A 26,934-nucleotide genomic window follows, 5' to 3' on the forward strand; every position below is an offset into this window, starting at 1 on the left:
TTATTTAATTTCATTTTAATATATGCTGCCACTCATTTGCTTTAAATTGAGCAAAGATTGAAAGAGCCAAATGTCACCAATTTAAAAATCTTATTCTGAATTTACTATAAAACAGCACAGTGAAGTGGCAGACAAACAGTTGCTAGAAGGCATGTGTGTCCTTTCCTTGTCTCTTTTGTTTGTCTTTTGTTGGTAGCAAAAGAAATGTATTCTCTAAGTTTTAATCAAATGGGTGCTCTATTGTGACTTCTGATCTTCGGGGTGTTTTCAGGTGGCGTGCTGATCATGGCTGTTGACTCCTTGCTCTACCTAAACCAGAGTGTACCACCTTATGGTGTTTCACTCAATTCTTTCACAGACTTCAGTACTTCATTTCCACTGAGTAAGTTGTGCAATTGAGAGAGGGATGCATTGACCAGATTTGTTGGGGAGAATGTTTTGGAGGTACATTATACTCTTTTCTCTATCATGAACAGAGCCTCAAGAGGGATTGAAGATTTCTTTGGACTGTGCTCAGGCATGTTTTCTGAGCTATGACCGGCTTGTACTCTCACTTAAAGGAGGTGAACTGTAAGATTCCTTGATTTCCCTCTTTTTGCGTAACTTTATTGTGCACACTTTATACCTGATCCTGCTTCTGTGTTTTCTTAATAGTTACGTACTAACACTATTCAATGATGGCATGAGAAGTGTCAGGAACTTCTACTTTGACAAGGCGGCTGCCAGTGTGCTCACAACGAGTGTGAGTTTTGAACTTCTTCTTGCTTGATACCTTCTTTGCACAAGTATTTTTATCCTTGCCTATTGTAGAAAACTGTGTAAAATTGAAATATGTTTTCTTCAACATAGATGACCCTTTGTGAAGATGGCTATCTTTTTCTTGGTTCTCGACTTGGGAATTCCCTGCTACTCCATTACACTGAGAAGGCTGCTGAAGTGGACGACATTGCAAAACGAGATGAAAAAACTGAGGGCGACGTAAGGCCTCCTCCTGACTTTACATTTATGATTGATAGTTTTATATAATGCTTTATAGGTATGAGTGAATAAGCACAAATATTGAAACTGCTATTGCTTGAATATGCAGAATGAGGATAAAAAGCCACATATTTGTTTCATGTTCACACTTTGAATTTATTTGCTTGTTTAATTTGCATTAGGTCAATGACCCTCCTTCAAAAAAGAAAAGAATGGATGCCATTGGGGACTGGATGGGTAGGCTCAATTTGTAGTTACTCAGAAATTTGCAGCAAATACTAATTCTGGCTCTTGCTTGATTAGCTTCTGATGTTGCACTTATTGATCCGGATGAATTGGAAGTGTATGGAAGTGAAACGATGGCAACGAAGCAACTGACATCATACACTTTCGAGGTATGTACTTGTTCTCTCTTTTACGCATGGTAGCATGCTATGAGTACTTCAGTTGTGGCTATGTTCTTTGTTTTGCTAAAAGAAAACTGCAAAACAAGTATCATCATAACGGGCACCATTAACACCTAGAGCTTCATAAGGTGATAAGCATTAGCCTACACTGGAGTTATTATTGTAGCCCTGTTGTAATATTTTATGTAGTGGAGTTTACGAGTGACATTATCCATGATATCTGTCTTTGATTAACCTGCCCTGGCAGGTCTGTGACAGTTTGATCAATATTGGACCATGTGGAAAAATATGTATGGGTGAACCGGCCTTTCTCTCTGAAGAGTTTGCTCAGAACACGGATCCAGATCTGGAGCTAGTCACTACCGCTGGTTATGGAAAAAATGGAGCCCTTTGTGTATTACAGGTAATGCAAAAAGCCTTTCTGTTGCTTTCTCCTTGGCGCAGTTGCAACAATTATGATGCATATAAGTACGGTGCATTATTTTGGAACAGTCAAATTGAGCAACAGCTGTGCATCATTGCCATGTGAGGTGATGCACACGATGATTTTTGTTTGCTCAAACTGAAGCCATCTTTAATTCTGTTTCATGTCCACTGTATGTCCTTAGTTTCATTGCTGTTGTGATTTAAATAGTCTCAAATGAAGCATGGAAGGATTTTGTGGGATGTCAGCTGCTCTAATTTTTTTCTTCAGTTAAATGTGAAATTTGGTATATTGTGTGTTCAGTGTATGACATTCACTTTCTTGTAATTGTTGAGTACTAGTATTCAATTTTAATTTAATTTGAACCAAAATGTTGCTTTTTGCACGTTTGTAGATAGTAGTGCTCTACTCTTCATTAAAGTTCAGTTGGAAATGACGTTAAGAAATTTCTCTCTCTACAGCGTTCAGTTCGGCCTCAAGTGGTGACAACTTTTGAGCTGCCAGGCTGCGTGCACATGTGGACTGTCATGGGCCCTCCTGTGGAGAAAAAGGTATTTAACAATTTATATATAAATATCAGTTTCTTATGCCTTATGTTTATTACATATGAAGTTTATGTTGGAATTGTTTAAATTTAATGAAGCATGTTAGAACCCAGTCGCAGCAGCCAGCTCTGTGGCAGTATTAGTGTTTAAAGCAGTCGCTACAGAAAACTGATTTGGACTAATTGGTTCGTTTCGTAAGTACAGTACGGTACAGTATAGTAAAAGCACATTAATTCGGGTCTTACGGGACGAAAAAAATGTCCGTACATATATCCGAATGCTGAATTAACAAGTAAACAGAAATGGCATGAAAATCAAGCTGGAGAAGCATACCTTTATTTGCTGAAGTACTGCATTATGAACGTCTGCCTTTTTGTGCAGATCCCCGCTGACCTGATCATTTTTCTGATTCCTTCTAAGTGTTCAACAGCACGAGAGCGTTCGGAAGTGCCAAAGCAGATGTCTTCTTAAGATTAAAGCAGCCTCTGTGGCTTCTCTTGAGGTGTGATGAGGTTGCGGCTGCTCCTTCTCGCATGGCCTGTCCTCGTGGGAATTGTGGTCGTCCTGGGAGTGCGTAACATTATTTACAATTACTTTATTGGTTAGCCGGCCAGCTGTGGCGACACTATAATTAATAGCGATATTGTTGGCAAGTGTCACATCAGTTGGCGAAACAGCGTCAAAGCTCAGGCGGTCATCATTGCTGGACTCTGCCAGCACCTCTTCAGCTACTGCCGCATCCTTTGGCTCAGACCTAATAAAACCTCTGTGCCGAAAACAGTTGGTGGTAACATGTGGAGGCATGTTCTTTTCACACCTGAGCGATGATTTGCACTGCGCTAAGGTCCACTTCGTGTTGCTTCCAAACTTTGGAGCAAAAAAGCATCTACTGTAGCAGTTGCCTTCGGTATTTACGTAGATTTCACATACTAAATGGTACCCTGATCCATGAGCTGAAGAGCAGAAGTAGTAGTAGGAGGCAAAAAAAAAAGAAAAAAATCTTTGATTCTTTTCAGTTTGACCATGCATTTAGGTGCACTGCTGTTTTTGACGGCCATTATTACTTTGCGCCCCTTGGAAGAGAACTGTCGGTCCAACTGTTGTAGCCAGCCTCGAAAAATATCTGAGGTCATCCAAGCCTTCCTGTTTACCCGGTATTCAACAGGAAGGATTCTGGTATTTTTGAAACAGCGTGGGTTTTGAGCTTTCCCAATGACTACAAGGGGCAATGACCGCTCTATCCCAGTCATATTGGTGGCAAGAAGCACAGTTATTTTTTGCTTGCACTTTTTGCCACCTCAGGGGTCTCCTTTCAAGGTGACCCTCTTGTCTGGAAGAGCCTTGAAAAAGAGTGCCATCTCCGAACACATAATTTGGGTGATATGCAGCAATATGTTGAAGCAGCTGCACATTTCTCCTCTTGGTGATCAAATTTCCATCAACACTGCCCTTTCTTCTGCGCATACTTCGGAAGGTGTGTTTATGCCTCTCTCAGAACTTCACAAACCAACCTTCAGAGGCCTTGAATGAGTCACTGTTCTTCATAGTTGCATACTTCTCCTCTTCTGCCATTATCAGAGGTGCATGCAAAGGCAGGTGCGCATTACGAGAGTCGGTCACCCACTAAAACAGAGCTTCTTCCAGCTGAGGAGGAGCTGTGGTTCGCAGGCGCTTTCTTGAAGCATGAAACTTTTAACCTTCAAAGTTTTTCACATATGTGTCCAAAGTGCTTCTCTTCACGTTGTACTTTTTCATGTCTTGTCGTGATGCACCATTCTTCAACGCTTTGAAGATTTTAACTTTAGTTTCCAAGTCCTTGGCCACATACCTCTGTTGCTTTGTTAAATTGCCATTAGTGTAGCGAATGGTGGCATGGCATGCACAACACGGCAACAATGAAAAAATAATACTCTACAAAAATAGACGATCGGCGGCTACAACGACAACAGGGAAAAGGGCACAGGCGAGCGAAGAGAACAAGAAAAGAAAAAAAATTCATCAATGATTATGATACTCCCTAATGCAAAATTGGAGCGCAGCTTTGAACGTGTTTGCATTTCGGCTGGCGGGGAGAATCTGTCTCACGCGGCTCATTGCAAATGGAGCGAAGTGCAGCGTGACTGTCTTGCCTATCTGGAGATCGTGAGAGGCAGTGCATGAGTGACACGTGGGCACAATTCACAGCAGCCGCTGCAGACAGACTTCCCAAACGATGTGCACTGCTCTGGCGCCATCTAGTAGGCATCACTGCTGCACAACGGTTTTCTTCTCATACTTTCGCCATACCCTCCTTCTCTGCTTTCCTCCTCGTGTCTTTCATCCCTCGCTGTGCTTTATGTTCGCTCAGTTACGCCGACGCTTGCCACTGGAACAGCGGGCGCCTAAGAGTTGCACTTCAAGAAAAAAAAAATATATAAAAAAATTCCGACGATTACAATGCAGTTAAACCTCGCAGTACCGAAATCGGTGGGGAACGGGAAAAAATATGCTTTTGCAAGAATTTCATTGTTGCAAAATGAGATAGCACAGATAGGTAATGTGTCACAGAACGAAACATTACTGTTAAAATTTCGTTAGTCTACTTTGCAAGCTTGTGAGGACATTAGAACCTCATTGCCGACAGTACAAAGTGTGCCGCGTGCGTCGATCAGCAGTGGCAGCACTGCCGTGGAGCAGTATTCTCGGTCAAATTATTTCGGAGATAGGATCACTTTTGCAAGATTTTGCGTAACTCGGCGCTGGATGCAGAGCAACATTGCATGCAGCAGCATTTCGCCAGAGAACGCTGTCGCCCATAGGCACCAACGCGTTCGATGTCAAATGCAGAAGTGATTGTATCTTGTGTACCCGAAGGCAAACAATTGCGATTATGGCCCCTTGGCGCAAATCTATGTCTGGTGCCGAATCTGCATGCGATGTCTATCGGGTGCCACCAAAACCAGCGTTCTCGATGCAAGGAATGCGTATTCCCAGACGATAGCTCGATCACGGCCCAATGCGTGGCACTCCATCCTGCGACCACCATCTCAAGCACCATAAACAATTCCACGTCAGTGGGACATGGATTTCCTTGTTTTTGTTACATTTTTCTTGCCGAGGCACACATTACGCACTGCACTAGGTGTGGAAAAACCGTCGTCACATGCCAGTCGCAACATGCTGCCACTTCAAACGGGCGATCAACAAACAAGATGGTGTGGCCATGATGTGTTTTCGGCGCGATTGCTTCGGGCGCTTGGTTGTTCTTGTAAACAAAAATGGCGGCGTCCATGCAAGTGTAATTTGGTGGTATTTTGCGCAATTTTAGTGTAAAGCAATCACATTTGAGCACATTTTGGAGCCTGCTAGCCCTGCGTGTGTAGGTAACATGCGGTGTTACATCGTCGCAAATTTTGTTGATGCGAGATTGTCACGTAGACTAACATTCACTTTTTGTGGGACCAAAATATTGGTCCAAATTTCCAAATAAATGGGTGTTGAATTAACGAGCTTTTACTGTATAGGCAAAGTAGCACGAAAGCAAGCAGAGACACAGGAGAGACATTTTATAACATCACGGGCACGGACTTCTAACTATATTTCAGAAAAACAACAGGTGTAATATAAATTTGCACCTTTATTTGATTACAGCTATGCATAAATCCCCTTTTAACCTCTTCTGTACTCCTGACAAGTGTTGTCGTAACTGGAATTTGTGCCACTACATGTTTCTGACGGCGAGTATAGTCATAAGGAAATATGCCTTGCAGTTTGAACCACTTACAGGGACTCTATCAGTCAACTTATAAGTACAGTTTTGGACACTAGACAGTGCTGCATGTCAATGTTAGTCACCAGAACTTGGAAAGTAGCCCAACCGTGAAAGCCTGTTAAGACAACAATGCTCAATTGTGTCGCTTTACTTACCATGGTTTATATTACTGCGAAACAATGCATTTCTTCGTCCTTTTGAAGAAAGCTGAGCTGCTGCACCTATGATGCATGCTAAGATGCATTCGAGATACAGTCAAACCCACTTATAATGATACCAGTTTTAACAATATATTGGTTATAACAATGACAAGCTGCTGCACCGTCAACTTTTGTATGTTTTACATGGTGAAATAACCTGTTTACTACGATGCCCTGATGTCGCATTATCGGTTAGAACAATGAAGTCTGGCTTTTCGGTGTTTGAGCCGAAAGGTAGTGAAATGCGAAATCTTTGAAAAGAAAAAAAGAAAACGAGAAATTCGAGCCGCTGCTTGATGGCCCACTGCTCGTACGGCCGCCGCGCATTCATTTTCCAGCCTTCTCTGCGCGCCTCTCTCCCGTCGCCCTTCCACCCCTCCGAACACGAATAAGCTACGCCCATATCTACACCGCGCCACCCTCCAAAACACAAATGGACAAGCGCCAACTGTGCATCTCGTATCTCACTCGCTGGCTCCTCATTCAGCGCAGTTCTGCAAACAGCCTAATTGGCCATGTTCGTCTTTGTTGGTTGCGTCGAAATCGTTCCTGGCCATGTGGTTTCTCAGCTCCTTTTGATTCGCTGCTGAAACGGAAGATGACTGACCAGCCCGCTGATAATCGGCAATGCACGACATTGCCGGTGAAAAGAAAGCGCACGGCTGTAGTTTGAAAACTAAGTACTAAGTGCTTCTAACTGATGAGGCGATCGTAGAGAGGACCTCGCACAGAGCGATGGAATGAAGTATGCTAGGCATAACTTAAAAAGACAGAAAGAGAGCGGTTTGGATCAGAGGGCAAACAGGTATAGACGATATTCTAATTGACATCAAGAGAAAAAAGTGTAGCTGGGCAGGTGCACCGGTTAGATAACCGTTGGACCATTAGGATTACAGAATGGGTACCAAGAGAAGGGAAACACAGTCGAGGATGGCAGAAGACTAGGTGGAGTGATGAAATTAGGAAATTCGCGGACGCTCGTTCGAATCGGTTGGCGCAGGACAGAGGTAATTGGAGATCAGAGAGAGGCCTTCGTCCTGCAGTGGACATAAAACAGGCTGATGATGATGATGATGAGTTTACAACATGATGCGTAATGTATGATAGCATTAATGTTGCGTCGCCCACTAACACAAGCATTTTATACCATACTTCAAACACTCTGTTGCTCTTTGTGGACAGTTGTGTTGACTACTGAAATTATTAGTTCTTTGGCAGTGGTTGTAATAAGGATTAGAATTTCTGACTTACCATTTAGCGTTACTGCCCAAGATAATGTTTTCCTGTGCTGGACATTGAAGCGTAAGTCGTTCATAAATGTAGTCCCACAAACTAAAGTGCATATAAGTGATTGTGTTCACTTTTGCTGGTGCCTTAATATGAAGCCCTGCAGGTTTACTTTCACACGATAGTCCCATGAAGATCACTGAGTGTATAGTGGGCCCGCATATGTCAATATCCCAAAGCCAAAAAAAGAAAGCTGGTAACTAGCATACCAAAGCTAACCCACAATGCCATCAGGCAACTTATGCAGAGTAGCCCTCTCTTTTAGCTGCATAACCACAAACCAGGTCGTTCGTAGTGCATATGCATACCTGCCAACTCTCCCAAATTTTCTGCAGTTTATGAATTTTGACTTGTTAAATTTTACAAATGTTGCATCAAGTTTGTTTTTCTTTTTTTTTTCTTTAAATCCTGTTTCCGAAAAAGTTTCGCTATTCAGTCTCCAAACCCTGCTTTCGGAGTCCCTTGATGGTGAAGAATGCCAGAGGGGTACTTGCTTCGAGTGAGTTTACAGACAAGTTTCTGAAGCAGGTTAAATCTGCAATAGCAAAGTTGCTCGGAAAAAAAAAAAAAAAAAAACTAGGATATATGAGACACTGTGTTGCTTGTCAGTCTCCGCTGTTCCAACTTTGCTGCTGCTTGTGTACTTTGTCTAAAGCTAAATCAGCATTAATAAGGTGCATAAGTTGTGGGGTCTCAAGCCTACTCCTGGGACCAAGGAATGATTTCAAACCCGATTGCTCAAAATGTGGTCAGAGAGCCACAATGGAACTCTTATTTTTGGACTGCCTCGCAGACCCACCACCCAAAAAACTCCAGAAGCTTGTAGGCTCACAAAAGTGGCAGACTCTGGTTTCCAGCTCTGCTCTGGGAGTACAAGTCCGAGTCACAGCATGAGCCCAAGAAGTCGCGTTCAGCACCAATTGAGGGCCATCTGGGGACGTATTCTGAAACGTTCGCCGCGGCGAACTTTTCGCACTGGCCACGCCTCCGCCGTAGCGGCGCGCGCTGAATGGCTGCTTTGACAAAACCGGAAATTCAGGTGGCGCAAGTGAATTTCCGGTTTTGTCAAAGCAGCCATTCAGCGCGCGCCGCAACGGCGGAGGCGTGGCCAGTGCGAAAAGTTCGCCGCGGCGAACGTTTCAGAATACGTCCCCTGGTGGGGTCGCAGAACCCATCACTCCCAGTACCGATAACAAAGTTTTATGACTGAGTGTGCGTGCCGAGTTCCCACAGCCAAAGAGACTGAGGTGCCCGAGTGTCCCCGCCATCAGGTGCCGTTAGCAGCAGAACACTCGCACCATCTCTCCTAGTACTGGGCAACTACCGACTACTGTCACTGCACATTATATGAGGAAACTGGATTCCAAGGGACAGGAGAGTCATGCAGGGAAAACATTATCAGGGGACACGAGAGAGTCAAGCATCCTCATAATGCATCCTTCATAAGTTGTGTGCTCAGAGTAAACTTCTGAAAAAAAAAAATGCTTGCTATTGCCTCCCTACATCCCCCCCCCCCCCCCCTGCCTTGTTGTGGCCACGTGATTTTTAAAAATTTTAAATTTGACAGGTTCAAAGTTCCGCATATGTTATGTGGTGAGACCAAACATGGAGTTGCGGTAGTTGCATAGGGAAGACGAACATCAAACAGGGTGTATGCAATAGCGCTTGTCCTCAAAAGTGTCGGCTATGAGCCAAGCTCGCATAGGAATATATTGATATTGTGAATGTTATCTTATCATGTTTTGACATGCATTTGTTGTTTGAGCATTGAAGTGTGTGTGTTTGTGTTGTATAAAAGCCTGTGCAGTTACTCATTTAATCTACATTTTCTGTTTGTTGCGCCATGAAACAGCTGCAAGAAAAAAAAGAAGTGTCAGATGACCCTGCCTCAGAAGACAAGGCTGCAGAGCAGCCTTTGGCCAACACACATGCCTTTTTGATCCTCAGCAGGGCAGACAGCAGTATGGTATGACCTGACCATCAGCTCTTTCAGATGACAGTTTGTGTGCAATCCAAGTATTAATGAGCTTTTGTCATGTGCAGATTCTTCAGACTGACCAGGAGATAAATGAGCTTGACCATAGTGGCTTCAGCACGCAAAACCCTACTGTATTTGCAGGCAATCTTGGTGATGGGCGCTATGTACTACAGGTAAATAGCTTTCAGTGGATACAAGTCATCTTTCGCTGGAGTAAAAAACTGTGCTGTCTTACACTGCTGTCTTCCAGCATGAACTCTCATCAGTTACATTATAGTCATCCACCGTCGTATTCCAGTGGCTATGGGGTTGTGCTTCCGAGCATGAGGTGACGCATTCTATTTTGGCCTCAATGGCCGCATTCCAATAGGAGCAGAATGCAAAATGCTTCTGTGCCGCTTATTGGGTACAAATGAAAGAATTCGAGGTGGTTAAAGTTAATCTAGAGTCCTCCACTATAGCTATAGATCATAGTTTTGGTACGTAAAACCCTAGAATTTATTTTATTGATTAATATTACTTATTTTTACATCATAAAATTAAATTACACAGGCCTCCAGTGTAAACATTGCAACTTATGAAATTATCTAGTGGCTTCAATTCAAGAAAAGCAGAAAATGATCTAAACACTGTTATTATTTAGTAGTGTTTAACCATTTCTATTAATTGTGTAACATGGGCACATTTGGAAGGCCTTCCAGTCGACGACCTTCGAAACGCCACAACTCTATCGACTTAAAGGAGTTGTCGCGCTGCTACACGGCACTTTTGAACGGCCGTTGAGTGGTTCAGGCGTTTCTCGCAAAATTATGTGGCACTGCGGATCTTTATTTTCGTTTTCATTTCACGAAAAGTAAAACAACATTAAGACCACTTAAAAGCGCTATGGCGGCGGTATGACGGCAGCCGGCAACACATGGAGTAGAGGGGGAGTGTACTAGACAACATTGAGGAAGGAATGAACACAAGCACATCGCTGTTGTCGAGAGTATGTGCAGTTTGCACATATCAAGTGGCAAAAATACTTTATTGAATAATTAATAACACTCATATATAGTATTTTTAGAGCATTTTGGTTTGATTTGTTGTTTCTAACAGTGAGTACGAGCAGATTGTGAACGAGAGGGCATGTTCGCGATGTTTCTGTTTCTGTTGCTCAAAGGCTATCGAGATTTTGATAGAGTTGTAGGGTGCTCCATTGACTCTATAGACTATTGACTTGGCGGCCTTCGAAACCGCCTGTGTAGCAGCTCGAACTTGACCTTTGAGTCAACTGACTATCGGTTGGAAGGCCTTCCAAACGCCCGTGTGACACGGGTATAACACGCCTCTGAATCCAATATGCACCCACATTTCATGTGTTCAGAGCAGAAAACAAGATGCATCCAATATTTCAAATTTTTACAATTATTATTATTTACCTTTTTTGCCTTTTATGTATGTGTATAGCATGCCTAGGGTAAAACTTGCCGAGTTCACCTTCACAGAATGGAAATTTATCTACATTCTGTCTGTCATCATTGCTCTCAAACAGCTCTTTATTGCTGATTCAAAACTTGTCATTCTCCGTGCAGTCCCCTGCATTTTATATTCTGCATTTCTTGAATGACTGCAACCGTCGCAAATGAGGTGGTGGACCACGCCATGTCTAACCGCTTCGCTAGTTTGTCCTGCAATGCATGCAAGACTCGACATGCTGAAAACATGATGAGGCTCTATTGCAGCTAATTCAGCATGGAGCTCCTTTTTTAAATAAGCTTTAGTTGAAAGTGGTATGCAGTCATCCTGACCTGCATGAAAACTTGTACCACCATCATGTGATGGCAATGGCGATGACGCTGGCCCTGAAGGTACGTTGCTTTCAATGCTGAGAAGTGGTTTTGGTTTTGTATGTGAATGTAATAACGGTGCAAGCAAGTTTCAGACTGTCCCCACCCATTTCCCTCCTTTTTAAGGTGCATTGTAGAATCGGGTAACTGCGGCCATTTTTTGGGGTGAGATACTGCTTGCGTGCAAAAACCTGCTGAGAGCAGACCAAAACTTGGCAGGCAATAACTCTTTTGATCCATTCGCTGTCCTCTAGCACCGCCAAGAAAGATGCTGCAGCAATGCATCTGTGTGAAAAGTGAGGTCAAGCATGTTCCTGCTGACGAGCTAAGCTCAAATTATGCAGTGAGGGCCAATTACAGGATATACAGGACGTTTCAGTGAACACTTCCAAGTAATTTTTTAAAGTACCTGTGGCAGATAGCACAATTGTAGTCTGTGAGCCGGTATACTCGAAGAGGTAGACATTACTTGCACAAAGAACTGAAATGCATAATCAGCTAATTAACAAAAAATTTACTAATTAACTTAACTAATTACCTTGTGGCACACATTGAAATTTACAGATTCTAGTGGGTGAGACTGCAAGGCATATTCACTTGCAAAGAATTGTGTGGATGACACCATTTATGACGTGCACTGTCAAACTTGCGGTAAAAATTCACTGTCGTTCCACTTATGTAGCAAGCATATGTAGCAAGAAGAAAATGCTTACTGTTAGCGGCAGCTGCTAGAAAAGAGCAAGAACAGCTTATATAGTTTGTTAACCTTTTCGCTGTCGGACCTTTCTGGCCGTGACGCACCCCCAGTGTCGTCTCGGTTTCAGGGAACGAGCATAACAGGGAATGCACATAGCAATTTATTTTTGATTATGATTGGTATACATATAACATAGTCAATGCAATATGCACATTTTAGTGTTCTGCAGTTGTTGTTAGTAAACATCATCATCATCATCAGCCTGACTATAATATCCATTCAACATCCGAATCTGAGGATGCGGAACCCTCTTCCTCGCATGAGACTCTGTCTGAGTCTGAATCCGAGCTTGGCTCTTATTCTGAATCGGATTTGAGCCACCGCTTCAATGAGCAGACGAAGGTCCTGCGTGCTCAGCGATCCGAAAGTAACCGCGCGCAGGGAGGATGCGCTTTCAGTCGCCCGCACTACGGAGAGAAATGGGACGTTGGCGATCAAAACGACAGAGGGAGATGGAAAAAGGCTAAAACAAAGTTCGAAGGGCTTTACGTTTACTGCTGCAAGTCGGAAGCGAAGGTGCGGCGAGGGAGTGAAAGCAGCAATCGAGTCACTCTTTTCGGAGAGGCAACGGTGCGTGCCCCTGAACTTGACGCGCCGTAGCAGACACACCAACAGAAGAAAAATACAAACCTTCAAACCAGTGGAGATGGCAGAACAACCCTTGAACCCATAACCACAAGCGCACGACGCATGATCCAGCAAACGCGGAGCCACCGCGCCACTCAGCAAAGAGAGAGGGGCATGTGGCAGTCGCACTGTGCTCTTCAATACATATACTAACACAGGTCAGGGCCAAATTACGGACTTGTAGAAAGGGTCAACAGATGGCGTGGCCAGTCCAGGAGCGCCAGCTTTGCGCTCAGGCGCGAAATTTTGAATGCACGATAGAGAACGTACCGGTGCGTCAGTGACCCTGTGGAGGGGAAGTGTGAAGACGTACTGGTACGTCCGTGACAGCGAAAGGGTTAAGAGTGTGATGATAGCCGGGTTCAAAGTGGTACAGATTTGTACCAATATTTTATTACATCCTCTTGATGTACGGCATAGAAGTGACACAACTATGTACCACTGGCCTGCTAAGGGTTGCGTTTCTGGAAGTTCCGTAATTTCTGTCTTCAATTTGTTACAAACGATGATAGGCCAACATATTCATCGCAAACATTCACTTTATAACTGCGCTCCGTGACTTTTCCCCCAGGCTGTCCACTTGCTGCCCATTCTTGCATACTACACCGCACGCCACCTACTCATGCCACCTGCATCTTCCTTCCCCTCTTGTCGCCACACTTGTGCCTTCTGCTCCTCCCTGGCAACTACAGTATACTACACCTTGCCTCGCCTCACTTGGAGCTCTCGGGTCGCTTGTGCTGCCACTCTCTACTCACCAGTTGCAAAGTTTTAACCACATGTCGAGAGAGAAATTCAGTTTTGTGTGAATTGTGATTTCAGCATTAATGTGTGATTTCAATTTATTATGAAAAGGCCAGTTTGTTGCATTCTCTAAGAGGCTTGGAAGGTCCTGGGTAAAAAGTTCTAGGCTGTCGCTGGTACTGTTTGCTGTAAACTTGCTTCTATGAGTTCTGGTTGTACATGCTTCTGATCAGCTCCACGAGTAAGTAAGCCAAAATTGTTCAGGATTTTGCACATATGCCATTAAAAAGGGAGGGCCAGTGCCTGCTAACATGTTGCGAGAGGAAAGCTGCTTCACTCGATAGGGAAGGAAATGTTCAAAGCAGTGTCTCTCAATGGATGCAGGTTTGTCCAATGGGGGTGCGCCTTCTAGATGGTACCAGGCAGCTGCAGCACATTCCTTTGGATGTGGGCTCATCCATTGTTGCTGGTTCCCTGGCTGACCCTCATGTCATCATACGCAGTGCTGAAGGCCTTGTCATTCATCTGACATTGCGCGGAGACCCTGCTGCAGGTTGTCGCCTGGCTGTTCTGCGGCCACAGCTTACAGCAGTGGTAAGTAATATGCCATCAGTCGTTTTTCTTTTTTCCTTTTGTCCTAATCGCATTGTGTTCTTGCTTCTTGCATGTTGTCTCACTCAGCTTTTTCTGTGCAAATATTGTCGCAAATTAACATTATGGTGTTATTTCTTACGGAGAGCTTGATGGTCATTCAGTGCCATATGTTTTAAGCATTGCACTTGATTTTCTTAGAACGACATACCATGCCTGATCATTTGGTCACACTAACCATCATTATAAATTATGGTCAACGAAAAAGACATCTACAAATCAATTCATAGAAACGGTAACCAAAAAATTTGCATCTTGGATTTTACTGTTCCTAGTGGAAACTTATTGGTATTGTGTGTAGCTACTTCTGTATTTTACAAATTTTTTTTTTCTGTTTTCAATTGTTTTAATGTCTATTTTCTGTCTCTCATGTTTATTTGACAGAAAGCAAAGATTTTGAGCATATGTGTGTACAAGGATGTGAGTGGTCTTTTTACCACTCAATATCGAGAACCAGATGAGCCAGTCAAGCCACAGAAACCTATTCCTCCCCCAAAGGAGTCCATTGACATATCATCAAAGTAAGACTGCACTATTTTGTTAAGGCTCTCATTATGGCAAATGCTCAATCCCAGCCAGTTACGTGACAAGAGGTCAGTCAAGATAAGCAATATTTAACAAAACTAAAACAAAGTGATAAAAGTATATAAACTTGCAGTTGCTCTGCTATCACTGCCAGGCCAGCCAAATATTTTCTTGCAGAAAAGGGTGCAGGGGCCGTATTGATTTTCTCTTCAAGGCATTCAATTCGAGACAGTGAACTTAACTTTTCTTGTTATAAACTACCATTAGGAAATAAAATTTAACCAAAATTTTATACATTTTTGTTCTTCTGTTTATAGAACCTTTTCATGAAAGGGTACAGTTCATTGTTCTTAATTTTTTCCTGCATTCTATAGTGGTCTTCTTGATGATGAAGATGAACTGCTTTATGGTGAATCTGAGGAAAATCCTAGTCACAAGGAACCAGTTCGCATGACATCCCAGGAAGCTCCCTCTGAGTAGGTCCATCTTCATTGTTTTATTTACTCTCCTGTGTTCTTTGGGTATGTAACTTTGCTTTATGTTGCAGTGAGGAATCCATGTTTGAAATAAAGGACGTGGCACCAACTTATTGGTTGTTTGTAGCTAGGGAAAATGGTGTCTTAGAGGTGAGCATCTCTTTGCAATTGACAAAGTATAGTCGATTTCCATTAATTCGACCCTGACAAGTTTGATGAATTTGATCTAATTAACTTGTGGGTTGAATTAAAAGAAAATGCAGAGAAAATGTCAAAACAAACCGCTGATTCCTTTGGTAATATTCACCCAATTCTAACACGTCCCTGGATCTAATGTACGCCACTTTCTGTGAGCCCAAAGTAGAAAACTAATGTAGAGATGACATTAAAGCTCCTAAAGAAAGTAGAAATTTTACCGCACCCACTTTTCTAGCAAGAAAAAAATGGGCAATGGTTTAACATGTGCTGCACAGTAACGGCTAGCTTCCTCAAGTAATTTTTGGTGCTGTAATACAGTTGTGCGCCAAGGCATGCAAATGCAGTTTCTGGCTAATTTTTCTTGACAAAAAAAAAAGCACAAGTTAGAATTGGGTAAATACCATAATCAGACATTGTGAGCTACCATTATGTTGTTTGAAAATCTTCCTAGGGCAGGTTGGAGAAAATCCAAGGACAGTTAGTCACTCCTTATCAGTTGTGAATGCGAAAGCATTAAAGTCCAATTGAATGTCGCTGAGTGGCTCTTCGAGTTATGAACTCCTCTCAAGCAAATGAGTGCGCTGAGATGCTTGGCGCATTTTGATTTGGTCTTACCAGGGTGCAGTTAGAGCACAGGTGTTAGCTTGCGCGGACAAGGAACACGCGGGTAACACAGGCTTCCGAGAGTGAATGCGAGAGCGAGGGTAACGTGGCGTTGCTAAGTGGTGGCGATGCCCTCTCCTCTTATGCAATGGCTGACGTACTACTGCCGCAGCAGGTGTGCCTTTTCGCCCCGTCTACTCCATTGAGGCGACATTGTGACATGCGTCGCTGCCAATGGGAACTCTATCAAGGCGTACTCGTGATGTGGCATCGGGGCCAATTGGAAATGAGGTGCCGTTTCTCTCCTCCTGATGACAGGCGCCGGCTTTTTCGCTCAATCGGGCATTTGACACTATCGCATCAATAGGCGTTTTCGACGGGCTGACGTGTGTTCAACGCCCTTTGTCCTCTAAGCTCTGCGGAGACACACTACCAGTAAAGGGGTCACTATTGGGGTCACCATATGGGGTCACCATATGGGGTTCACTATTGGGGTCACCATATATATAGTTTGAATTATCTGGCCAAGGCCAATATTAGGATCGCAATAATGAAACTTTGAGCCCATAGAAATGCTTAGGCGCTGGCCAGGACTTTGGGTCGGGATCAAATGAACTCTTTCCGTACTGCGTCCATTGTGCATTGTTAGCCCGCTAACGATCGTTTAAGAGGCTGCTTTTGAGACCTTCCGTGCCACTCATAGACACACCGTGCCATCGGACATGAAGGAAAAGAACTGTATTTTTATTTTTATAGCAGTTTGCTTTTTTCCCGCCAGGTGGTGATTTTTGAACACACTTTGAAGTTTTGCAATTGTCAAAGTAGAAATAAAAAATGGCTGCCCGCTATTGAATGTTTGAGAGGCCGCTTTCGAGACCTTCCACGCTGCTCATGGACACACTTCACTCATTGGTGTAAAGGAGAACTATATTTTTGTTTTCTAAGCAGTTCAGTTTTACCCCAAGAGGCAGTCATTTTTGAACACGCTCCAAAGCTTCATGTTTGTCAAAGTATAGGAAGCAAAAAAATGGCTGCCTCCGGGAGCGGCACGCATGCTTCGAGAGATTGCAGATCTTATGATTCCGCTGCATCTATGGCTCATTTTATCAATGAATCGAGCAGCAGCTAGTCTGAGAAGGCTGCCTTTTCATTGGAATCAGACTCTAAAGGCGACAACACAAACCAGCCTGGAACATCGGTGGCCACAGCTTAGCACGCCCAACTGCAGTGCTTGCAGTTAAATTTTTGTAGTGGAAAGCTGTTCAATTAAAAACTTTAAATTTTTTTGGAGATAGTGGCAGAGATATTAAGCAGCAATACATTTTGTATATCTCATAATTTTTTCTACATATTTTTCTTAGTAGATACAAGCATGCTTTACAAACTTTGTTCATTGTTGCCCCGTAATCATGATTCTGGCAATTTGTCTTTTTTATGACAAATATCGCATTAATAAAACTTTTATGCATGAAAAGCGCATTCATTCTGCTTTTTGTTTATGTATTACATAAAATAATCAATGCAGTAGTTACTTCAGAAGAAAGATATGGCATAACCTACAAAAAACACCTGTTTCCCCCATAGTAGGGAAAGTGTTAACTGAAAAATCAAATTAACGGAAGTCTGTGTACCTTTCTCATGTATTGCTTTCAGAGCAAATTGTGCTGTCTGGTTGCTTTATTTTCATGAAATTGTGTTGCATACATTTTGTTTTCTTGTTTTTTTAGATATACTCTCTTCCTGAATACAAGCTGTGCTTCCTTGTGAAAAATTTTCCAATGGGACAGAAGGTGCTTGTGGATTCCGTACAGATGACTGCTCCATCTGGCACAAAGTATAGTCTTTTGTATTCCATCACATAGCTACTATAGCAGCTGTTACTGGCAACTTCTGTATTAAGCTCTGCTAATCACTCACCTGTCCTACTGCATGCTGCATGTCTGGTTGCACATCATTTTTAAGCCAGACAAGCGTTCTGCTATTGCCAAAGGCAGCTCTTTCTAGTTATATTTGCTTCTGTTAAATTATTTTATTGACAAGCTGAGGCTACTGAAAATCCAGCATTAAAGTTGTTCGCACTTTGTAGTTGTGCATATTTTTTATTATGTTGGATATTTTAAAAAGCAGTATTAGCATACCTAATCAAGTCTTTTATTTTTTTTCCTGTTGAAGGTTTTCTAGCGATCACTGCTTTGACCTGACTAATACAACCAGCCTGTGTCCAAAGAGTCGTAGATGCACAACCAGATAAAGGGAAAATATAATACAGTTGAACCCACTTATAACGATAGCAGTCTTAACAATATGTCGGTTATAACAATGAGAAGCTGCTGCACCGTCAACTTTTGTATATTTTCCATGGTGAATTAACCCACTTACTACAATGCCCTGATGCCGCATTATCAGTTATAACGATGAAGTCTGTCTGCTGGGTGTCCATGCTGAAAAGCAGTGAAATGCAAAATCCTTGAAGAAATAGAGAAAATGAGAAATTTGAGCCGCTGCACGATGGACCGCTGCTTCAACAGCCACGGCGGGCTCATTTTCCAGCCATCTCTGTGCTCCTCTTTCCCGTCGCCCTTCCACCCCTCCAAACACGAATGGACTGCGCCAACTGCGCTGCCCGCAGATTGCTCGCTGGCTCCTCATTCAGCGCAGTTCTGCAAACAGCTTAATCACTCGCGTTTGTCTTTGTTGGCTGCATCGAAATCATTCCTGGCCACGTGGTTTCTCAGCCTCATTTGACCAATAGTTGGTTTGACTCGCCGCCGAAGCGGAAGATGGCTGATGTGCCCGCTGATCATCGGCAATGCACGACGTTGCCGGTGAAAAAAAAGCACACGGCTATTGATTTGGTAACCAAGTGCTTCTAACCGGTAAGGCGATCGTCGCGAATGTGCTTGCATCGGATAGCGACGGTGACGACGGCAGTGATGATGCGGTAGGGCAGGCTGCGTCAACGTTGTCCTCACAGGTGACCTGGCAGAGCATTCAGTCCCTCCAGGGCTTCGTTTTTGCGAGGAACCTTCCACTACACTACATGGAGCACCTGGGTGCCTTGGAGAAGGATGTCGGCAAGCTTAGCGTAAAGCATGCAAGGCTGACGGCGATAGGGTTTTCTCGTACAAGCCAGTGAGAAGTACGTGGCGAGATGCTTGTGGCGATCTCGCTTCAGTGTTTCTCCTGGATTTCTCAAGCTGACAGGCTGCCGCGGCAGCCTTCTTGCAATTTTTAAAGGCCGCTTTTGGAGCCACCAAAGCGATGCCTCGGCGGTGCTCGCATATCGCTTGCCACTCGTGACCCCTCTTTGCAGTTGTTATAGCAGTGCCATTCTTTAACGCCGACAGCCACGGCTTGTTGCACACGATCGGAGTGCCCAGGAAGCAGTTAAACGAGTGAACACAATCCGCAGTTGGATGGAGGAAGGTGGTGGTGGGGACGGCCACTGGCCTGCCCGCCATTATAGTTTTCTCACAACAGCTCTGCTTTCTCCCCTATTAAATTTTTTTTCATGCAACCCCGTTATAACGATTACCGGTTATAGCAATGGAATTTTCATGGCACTTGAATATTGTTGTAAGTGGGTTTGACTGTATATATATCTAAAGTTGAACAGGGAACAGAGTAATTTATTTTTTAGCCTCAGTATTTACATTTCTATATTTTTTATTTATTTTTAGCCGTTGAGTTTTCACAATAAATAGTCGAAGGGCAAAGAACAGTAAGAACATAACAATAAATGAACAAGAAGGAATGATCTGTGGCAAGCGTAAGCGGTAAAATATACATAGATGTACAATGCACTGGGCTTACAAGGGAAATAGAAATGCACTTACAAGATATAACACAATTGAGGAAGTTGTCCAGTGGCTATAAATGGTTTTGGGATAGAGGAACACAAGTATATGAACGGCTTTCAGTGAACACTGAATTTTTTTCTTTTATCAGTTTTCATTAAGGTATATGATGGCATGTTGATCAAATGGCGACGAAGGTGGTAATTGTGAGAGTGTATATGTATATATTACTTATGTAAAAAGAAAGGCAAGCTATATTGTGATGGATGGTGCACCAGGGAAGCTTAAGAGCTCATTCCTTGTGCAAACACTGGCCCTGCAGTGAGTCTCATGAGATAAGAAGAAAAGAATGGTTTTGCACAGCCTTTAGCTGACTTATGACCTTACCAGGATGTCATAGTGATGAAGCATGGTCCAGTCCAAGAAGGATATAGGTAGTATATCTTAAATTTAGCATTAGCCTTCTTTGATATTTACTCTAAACAGTGGAACTGGTTTAAAGGCTTTAAACTTGTGTAATAATACTAATAATCGAATTCATACAGCTAATGCAGCTTTCCAGCATGTCAAGCTATAGCATGATAACTTCAGCATTTTTTCTATTACTGGTTGGTATTTTTGTTGTTGCAACCCTTTTCCATATTTTATCTAATCTATTGACTGTTCTTTTTTTTCTTGATCTCTTTATGTGCAGGTCATCTGAAAAGCTTTCGGATATGTCTCACGAGTCAATGCCAGTAGTTCATGAAATCTTGGTCGTGGGACTAGGAATCAGACACTCTAGACCTCTTCTTCTTGTAAGCGTGTTTTTATAAGGGATGAAATTTTTTTTCTTTATGTCTTGTTAATTACATTCCAGGCCAGGGTAGATGAAGACCTGCTCATCTACGAAGCTTTTCCTTTTTATGAAACACAGAGGGAAGGTCATCTGAAACTTCGGTTCAAAAAGGTCGGTTTGTGCCATGTATTAAAAACTTATTTCATAAGTGTATTCTGTGTGTGGGGCTGCTTGTGCAGGCTGTTCAACTGAAGTCAATGGCTATTACTTTCAGATGTCACATGACATTTTCTTGAGAGAACGAAAGTACAAGACACAGAAGCCTGAAAATGAAGAGGAGGAAAAGGCTTTTCAAAGTCGACAGTGGCTCCATCCATTTTCTGACATCTCTGGTTACTCTGGGGTTAGTTTCCTTTCTTTTTCTCTCTTAGGGTTGAGTTTTTCTGTGCACTTAATATTCCTGAGCTGTTCTACAGGGTTGTTGCTTTTCTTTAGGTATTTCTTTGTGGCTATCGGCCATACTGGTTGTTCATGAGCTCACGTGGAGAGTTGCGCTGTCATCCAATGTTTGTGGATGGTCCCATCCACTGCTTTGCCCCATTTCACAATGTCAACTGCCCTAAGGGCTTTCTCCACTTTAACAAGCAGGTAAGCTATTCTTTATCCTTTATTCAGACATATCCCCGCTGAGCCCGAAAGCATTACAGCAGGGGGGTTGCAAGCATGAAAAGAATACATCTTGATTCACACTGCACACCTGTCCACCGCATGACAGTCGATTCCACAGAGCGATAGTTTTTGCAAAAAAAAAAAGAATTGGCATACAGCCCCATCCTAGCCTGGTATTCTCTAATTTTGCAGTGGTGGTCAGTGCGTGCCGATATATAGTTTGGTTTTATGTACATTTCCCTATCAATTCCAGTTTTGTTGTGATAGATTTCATACAGAAGCTTTAACCGCAGTTTCTTTCGGCGATATGACAGGGATTCCCAGTTGAGCTCTGTTTTCATTGTTGTGCAACTGTACTTCCTCTCGTACCTACCCGGGATGAACCTGGCTGCTCTGTTTTGTATTTTTTCTAGTTTACTTATAAGACATATCTGTGATGGGTCCCAAAGGGTACAAACATATTCCAGAATAGGTCATATACAAGTTAGGTACGCCGTGCTTCTAAGATTAGAATTTGCACATTTTAAATTTCTTTGAATGTAATTCAAAGCAACTACCGCTTTGCCAACTACATAGTCCACGTGTGTCCGCCTAGAGCAGTCGCCCGACAGCATCACGCCCAAATATTTAGTCATGGATTTATTACTTAATATATTATTCATTAGACAGTAGCTGGCGTCGATTACTTTTTTCTTCTTAGTAGACTGCACATGGACGCATTTACCCGTATTCAGATTCATTTTCCACTTAGAGCGCCATTCGCAAAATATGTTCTAGGTCGGCCTGCAGTTTGAGAACATCATGTTCATTATAAATTTTTCTATACACAATACAGTCATCCGCAAAGAGCCGCATGTTAGAGTCAATACCTAAGTTAATGTCATTAATAAAAGGGAGTTCTAGCCTTCTAGCAGATTTACTCTTTATTGTGTTTACCATATACTATTTTCAATAGAATATATGTAAAATCTGCTAGTGTGCTTTACCACACACCTCTTTGATATAAACCAAGATAGCTAACCTTGGGCTAGAATCATAATTGAAATGTCAACATGCATGATGGCGACATATTTCTGTTGGCATCCATTCCACACACCGTCCAAGCTTTCTAAACACATGTCTCAGCTTTAAAGGGCGCCTCACCAGGCCAGATAACAAATTATGCTTATACGCTAGAAGTTGTTCTACTGGGAGCGTTCTACCGCAATAATTTTTACATTTGGTTGATTAGTAGCTGAGATAGAAATAACTAAAGTGCTGTGAAATCATGATTTCAGGAGGCGAGCTTCACCGCCAATATATACACTTTCTCCACTTGCCCCGTCTCGCCTTCGCCAGCCATATTCCTTCCCTGCATTCTCCCATACCAGAGCAGGAGGAGCGCGTGACAAACATGTTTCAAGCCCCGCCTTCTTTCTTTATTTTTTTTCTCTGGCATACTTGCTGAGTGGCGCACTTCTGGTGACAATTTTGCACTCGAGTTGTTGCATTTGACCTGTTTCGCGCCGCAGACAATTTTGCATGCTCAAAACAAGAACGCCTGATTAGTGGTATAAATCAGTGCCTCAACCACAAGCACTGAGGCAGGCATGAAAGCATGAAAGAGCAAGAAAATGACGTAGGTTCGTTCTCTGCACGTGCAACTGCAGAACATGGGAACAAGCAGACGAAACGGAAGTACATCTCTCTTGCTACGATACAAAGTAAAACAAAAACACGCAGACAATTGGTTTGTACGTTTTACTGTTTCTCTGAAATTTGATTAATCTATTGAAGCAACAGATTAGACAAATAAGTGATGTTGCCTTGAATACTTGTCGAAGTCACTATGAGTGACGTCACAAAACAGCCACATACGTCGGTGCACTTGCACGATTTATGTCAACTGTTTGGTTGTGAGTGCAGTGCCTGCGAGGAGAAAGTCAAACAGCATTTGGTTTGAAATTTAAGCTCTTTCTGCGGTGTATAGGGATGTAATATTTAGCAGACACTATCATTACTGCGCATTGTATGCACTACACTTGTCTGTTCAATATGGCCAGCCCTGGTGAGGGGCCCTTTAACAGCACTACCACCAGCAACGTGGCCATATTGGTCGGGACAAGTTCGCTGTGTGGGAAAGCGTGCTTACGGATTTTGGCATCTTGTCTATTGAAACCATAAGGTGCCAAAGGGAGTATGCAGAATTTGCTTTGAAAACCCCGAAGAAAAGGTCATTTTTAAAGGACAGTATAACAGGAAAAGAGAGACATTGACAACTACCCTGGGGAGTAATGCAACTTTAAACTTCATTGCATGAAAGTTGGTCAGAGATTGTACGCAAAACTGCTCATGTTTATATCACATCATCTGTGCCTGTGGTAATGTTTGGCAAGCATAATGTCAGAATTGCATGTTTTTTATATAACAAATTTTGGAGTATGGTGCCTATGGTGTAACTTCATGCCTTTGGGCAGACACTTGCTGATGTGTCAACAGGAAATTTATAAAAGCAGTTGACAGTTGCCAGCATTTCTATTAGCATGACGCCAACAGCGCCATTAGTGAAGGATATCGCTTTTCATTCTTTGGCACCCAGCTTGTCAGTACATGTTAAATTTTGGGGGGAGTCTACAAATCAGGGTAGGTGGACCCTGCCAACACTGCAGAGTAGCAAACAGAGACTGAGTATGTACACCAGGGGGTAGGTCATTACAGGTCGAGTGACAACTTGTTGCAACAATTTAAATTAAATATTTTGTGAATATCATTAGAAGCAGATTGCACTTGCTATGTAAGGAAATTTTGTGGAAGCTCATGAACCTAAACATAAATTCTGACAAAGATCATTTGAGCAATGGTCTGCCATGATGAGTCGGAGCCACTTTTCTGCCCAAGTGTGTAAACAGTTTTGCCAATGTCGACTGGGCTTTATATGTCACGATGTGGCAATACTTTGTGTAGCAATCTTGCACACTGGAAACGGGGCTGAAGCCTCAGCAGTTTATGGGTTGCAGTCATCAGCACTTGGCTTTTGGGCATGCGTTTCTGCAGGCACCTTCAGTGCAGGTTATAGCTACAGTGCTGGTTATATGCATTTCAGTTTTGAAATGTCTGTGAAGAGTTAAGGTGTTTTATACTTATAAACACTTGATAGGTGTCTTAATTATAATCACTTGAAAAATTATAGGTGTAACATTAAGAGACAGGGATACAGTGGTGTGGATTAGTGAGCAAACTGGGGTAGCTAATATTCCAGTTGGCATGAAGGGGAAGAAATGGGAGTTGGGCAGGACATGTAATGTATATGAAACCAAAGTAATGCGTGCGGCAGTTAGTCAGTGATCTATAAGCGTTCCAGAATGAGTATCAAGAGAAGGGAAATGTAGTCGGAGACAGTAGAGAACTAAGGTATGTTTTTAAATTGGTAAATTAACAGGCATAAAATGGTGTCAGCAAGCATAGGGCAGAGGTAATTGAAGGTAGCTGAAGGTAGATGCCTTCGTCCTGCAGTGGATATAAATAGGCATAAGATGAAGGTGATTATGACTGTGACAACTTTTAACAAATCATAAATATTTTCGCCGTTTCCGAGTTCAATTAGTCAATAGATGAATGGAGTGTTATATAAAACAATATTATCCTCTCATTTAAAGCCTCTTTGGTCCTAAAATGATTCCTCCACTTTTAAAATAGGTCCAATAGTTCCTGGGATTCATTATTGTATTAGTAAAACTATGTATATTTTTCTAGTACAGTCAATCTGGATATATCAAACTCGAAGGGGGCTGCAAAAGAATTAATTATAATTAATATATATATTTTTAATTAATAGTAATACAGTTGAAACCCGTGATAACGAAATCCTGCAACAACGAAGTATTTTCGTATCCCCGGTGAACGCCCACTAGATTCAATACATTCCTTACCTCTCGGCAACAAAATGTCGTTTTACTACAATCCCGCATCAACAAAATTTGATGGAGCGTAGCCCCGCATATTACCTACTCGCGTAGAGCTAGCAGGCTCCAAAACGTGCTCAAATGCATTGTTTTGCATTAAAATTGTGTCAATTGCCAGCGCATTACACTTGTGTAGGCGCCGCCATTTTTGTTTACAAAAACAACGAAGCGGCGGAAGTGATCACGTGTGCTGGAAACACGTCATGGCCGCCATATTGTCTATTGATCGCCCGTTCGAAGCAGCACGCATGTTGCTACTGACATGTGACAACGGTTTTGCACACCTACTAGGCACGTTCAGTTTGCCTTTCCGGCGGCTGACGACTTGGTGTGGCCTAGGTCAATTGCGTGAGGCGAAACTGAATGCGCATTTCGAACAACGATCGGCGATCGCGGAAGTGTGGTGCGTAATGTGCGCCTTGATGGAGCATGTAGTGCCATGCATCGGATTGTGATTGAGCGATCATTTGGGAATACGCATCCCTTGTGTCAAGAACGCTGGTTTTGGTGCCACCCGACAGGCATTGCGTGCGGATTAGGCGCCAGACGTAGATTTGCTCTAAGGGGCCGTAATCGCAATTGTTTGCCTTCGGCTACACGAGATACGATCACCTTTGCATTCGGCACCGGATGCGTTGGCGCCTATGAGCGAGAGCGTGCGCTGGAGAGATGCTCCTGCATGCGCTATTGCTCTGCGTTTGGTGCGGAGTTACGCAAAATTTCGCAAAAGTGTTTGTATCTCTGAAAATAATTGACTGAGAATACTGCTCCATGGCAGTGCTGCCACTGCTGATCGACGCATACGGCGCACTTTGTATTGTCGGCAATGCAGTTCTATATTCTCTAGCAAAGCTTGCCAAAGTAAGCTAACAGAATTTTGATGGTAAAGTTTTGTTCTGCGATGCATTACCTATCTGTGCTGTCTCTTTGCAACAACAAAATTCTCGCGAAAACGAATTTTTTTGTGTTCCCTGCCGATTTCATTATTGCGAGGTTCAACTGTAATTCGAAATATAAAATATGCCTATCTGAAGCTTATATGAGATTTCCGCATGTCTCGGGCATTTTCCCCGAGATTGCGAACAGTAAGAAAATTACCCATTTGCCTCTCCAAGGCCGTGTCAAATGCACAAAGTTGACTCATTTGTATGTCACGATTTTACAGGTTGCTCGCATTGCAGAAGAGTTTTTCATAATGCTAAGCCTAAAAGCCTGCATCGAACAACCGCGGGTGCACCATCATGTGCATTGAAGTGCTAGTTGTGAGGTTTCCGCCCCTCCCCACCCCCCACCCCAGGCCCACCGTGGAAGCAAACTACCAAACTACGACGCACATTCACCCTATATGAATGTGCGTTGTGCCGCCATCAGCTCATTTATACTGCAAATCGCGCCTGAATGTGCGCAGCTGTCTTTCCATTACAATACACCATTTAAGTGGCCAATCTTCTTACATGAGCGATGAGCCAGGTCGACTGTTGTCAGGTTTTGGAACCAACTTTTTCTAGGGACCAGTCGTCCTCACTTCTCAACCGCCCTAAAATGTTCATGTCTCTTATGTGCTGCTCAGCACTTCGACGTCTCGCAGCTGGTATGTCCCTCCGTTCTCAACCCTTCCTCCCCAGCCCCTGCATCAATGACTGCCAACACTACACTCACACGCTGTTAGTTTCGAAAGTGGCCTTCAGCTTGCAGAACATCAGAGTCCATTCTCATTCACGTGTAACCATGCAAACATTAATGAAACGTTATCAGCGCAGACCTACCAA

At 43.0% G+C, this 26,934-nt stretch overlaps 1 protein-coding gene across 1 annotated transcript in view; it reads left to right on the top strand.

Annotated features, from left to right (window-relative positions):
* Cpsf160 (cleavage and polyadenylation specificity factor subunit 1) overlaps positions 1-26,934 on the top strand; it is an 85,997-nt gene that overhangs the window by 35,064 nt on the left and 23,999 nt on the right. Inside the window, exons 8-26 of the mRNA XM_070530803.1 lie at positions 272-382; positions 477-570; positions 655-742; positions 850-978; positions 1,161-1,215; positions 1,282-1,373; positions 1,633-1,788; positions 2,271-2,360; positions 9,445-9,558; positions 9,636-9,743; positions 13,912-14,121; positions 14,563-14,699; positions 15,078-15,179; positions 15,251-15,329; positions 17,708-17,814; positions 20,472-20,574; positions 20,637-20,726; positions 20,830-20,958; positions 21,051-21,203. Of these exons, the coding sequence (XP_070386904.1) occupies positions 272-382; positions 477-570; positions 655-742; positions 850-978; positions 1,161-1,215; positions 1,282-1,373; positions 1,633-1,788; positions 2,271-2,360; positions 9,445-9,558; positions 9,636-9,743; positions 13,912-14,121; positions 14,563-14,699; positions 15,078-15,179; positions 15,251-15,329; positions 17,708-17,814; positions 20,472-20,574; positions 20,637-20,726; positions 20,830-20,958; positions 21,051-21,203 (2,147 nt within the window). The remainder of the gene's footprint in view (positions 1-271; positions 383-476; positions 571-654; positions 743-849; positions 979-1,160; positions 1,216-1,281; positions 1,374-1,632; positions 1,789-2,270; positions 2,361-9,444; positions 9,559-9,635; positions 9,744-13,911; positions 14,122-14,562; positions 14,700-15,077; positions 15,180-15,250; positions 15,330-17,707; positions 17,815-20,471; positions 20,575-20,636; positions 20,727-20,829; positions 20,959-21,050; positions 21,204-26,934) is intronic.

Source organism: Dermacentor albipictus, chromosome 1 (genome assembly GCF_038994185.2).
Source record: "Dermacentor albipictus isolate Rhodes 1998 colony chromosome 1, USDA_Dalb.pri_finalv2, whole genome shotgun sequence".
Lineage (NCBI taxonomy): Eukaryota > Metazoa > Arthropoda > Arachnida > Ixodida > Ixodidae > Dermacentor > Dermacentor albipictus.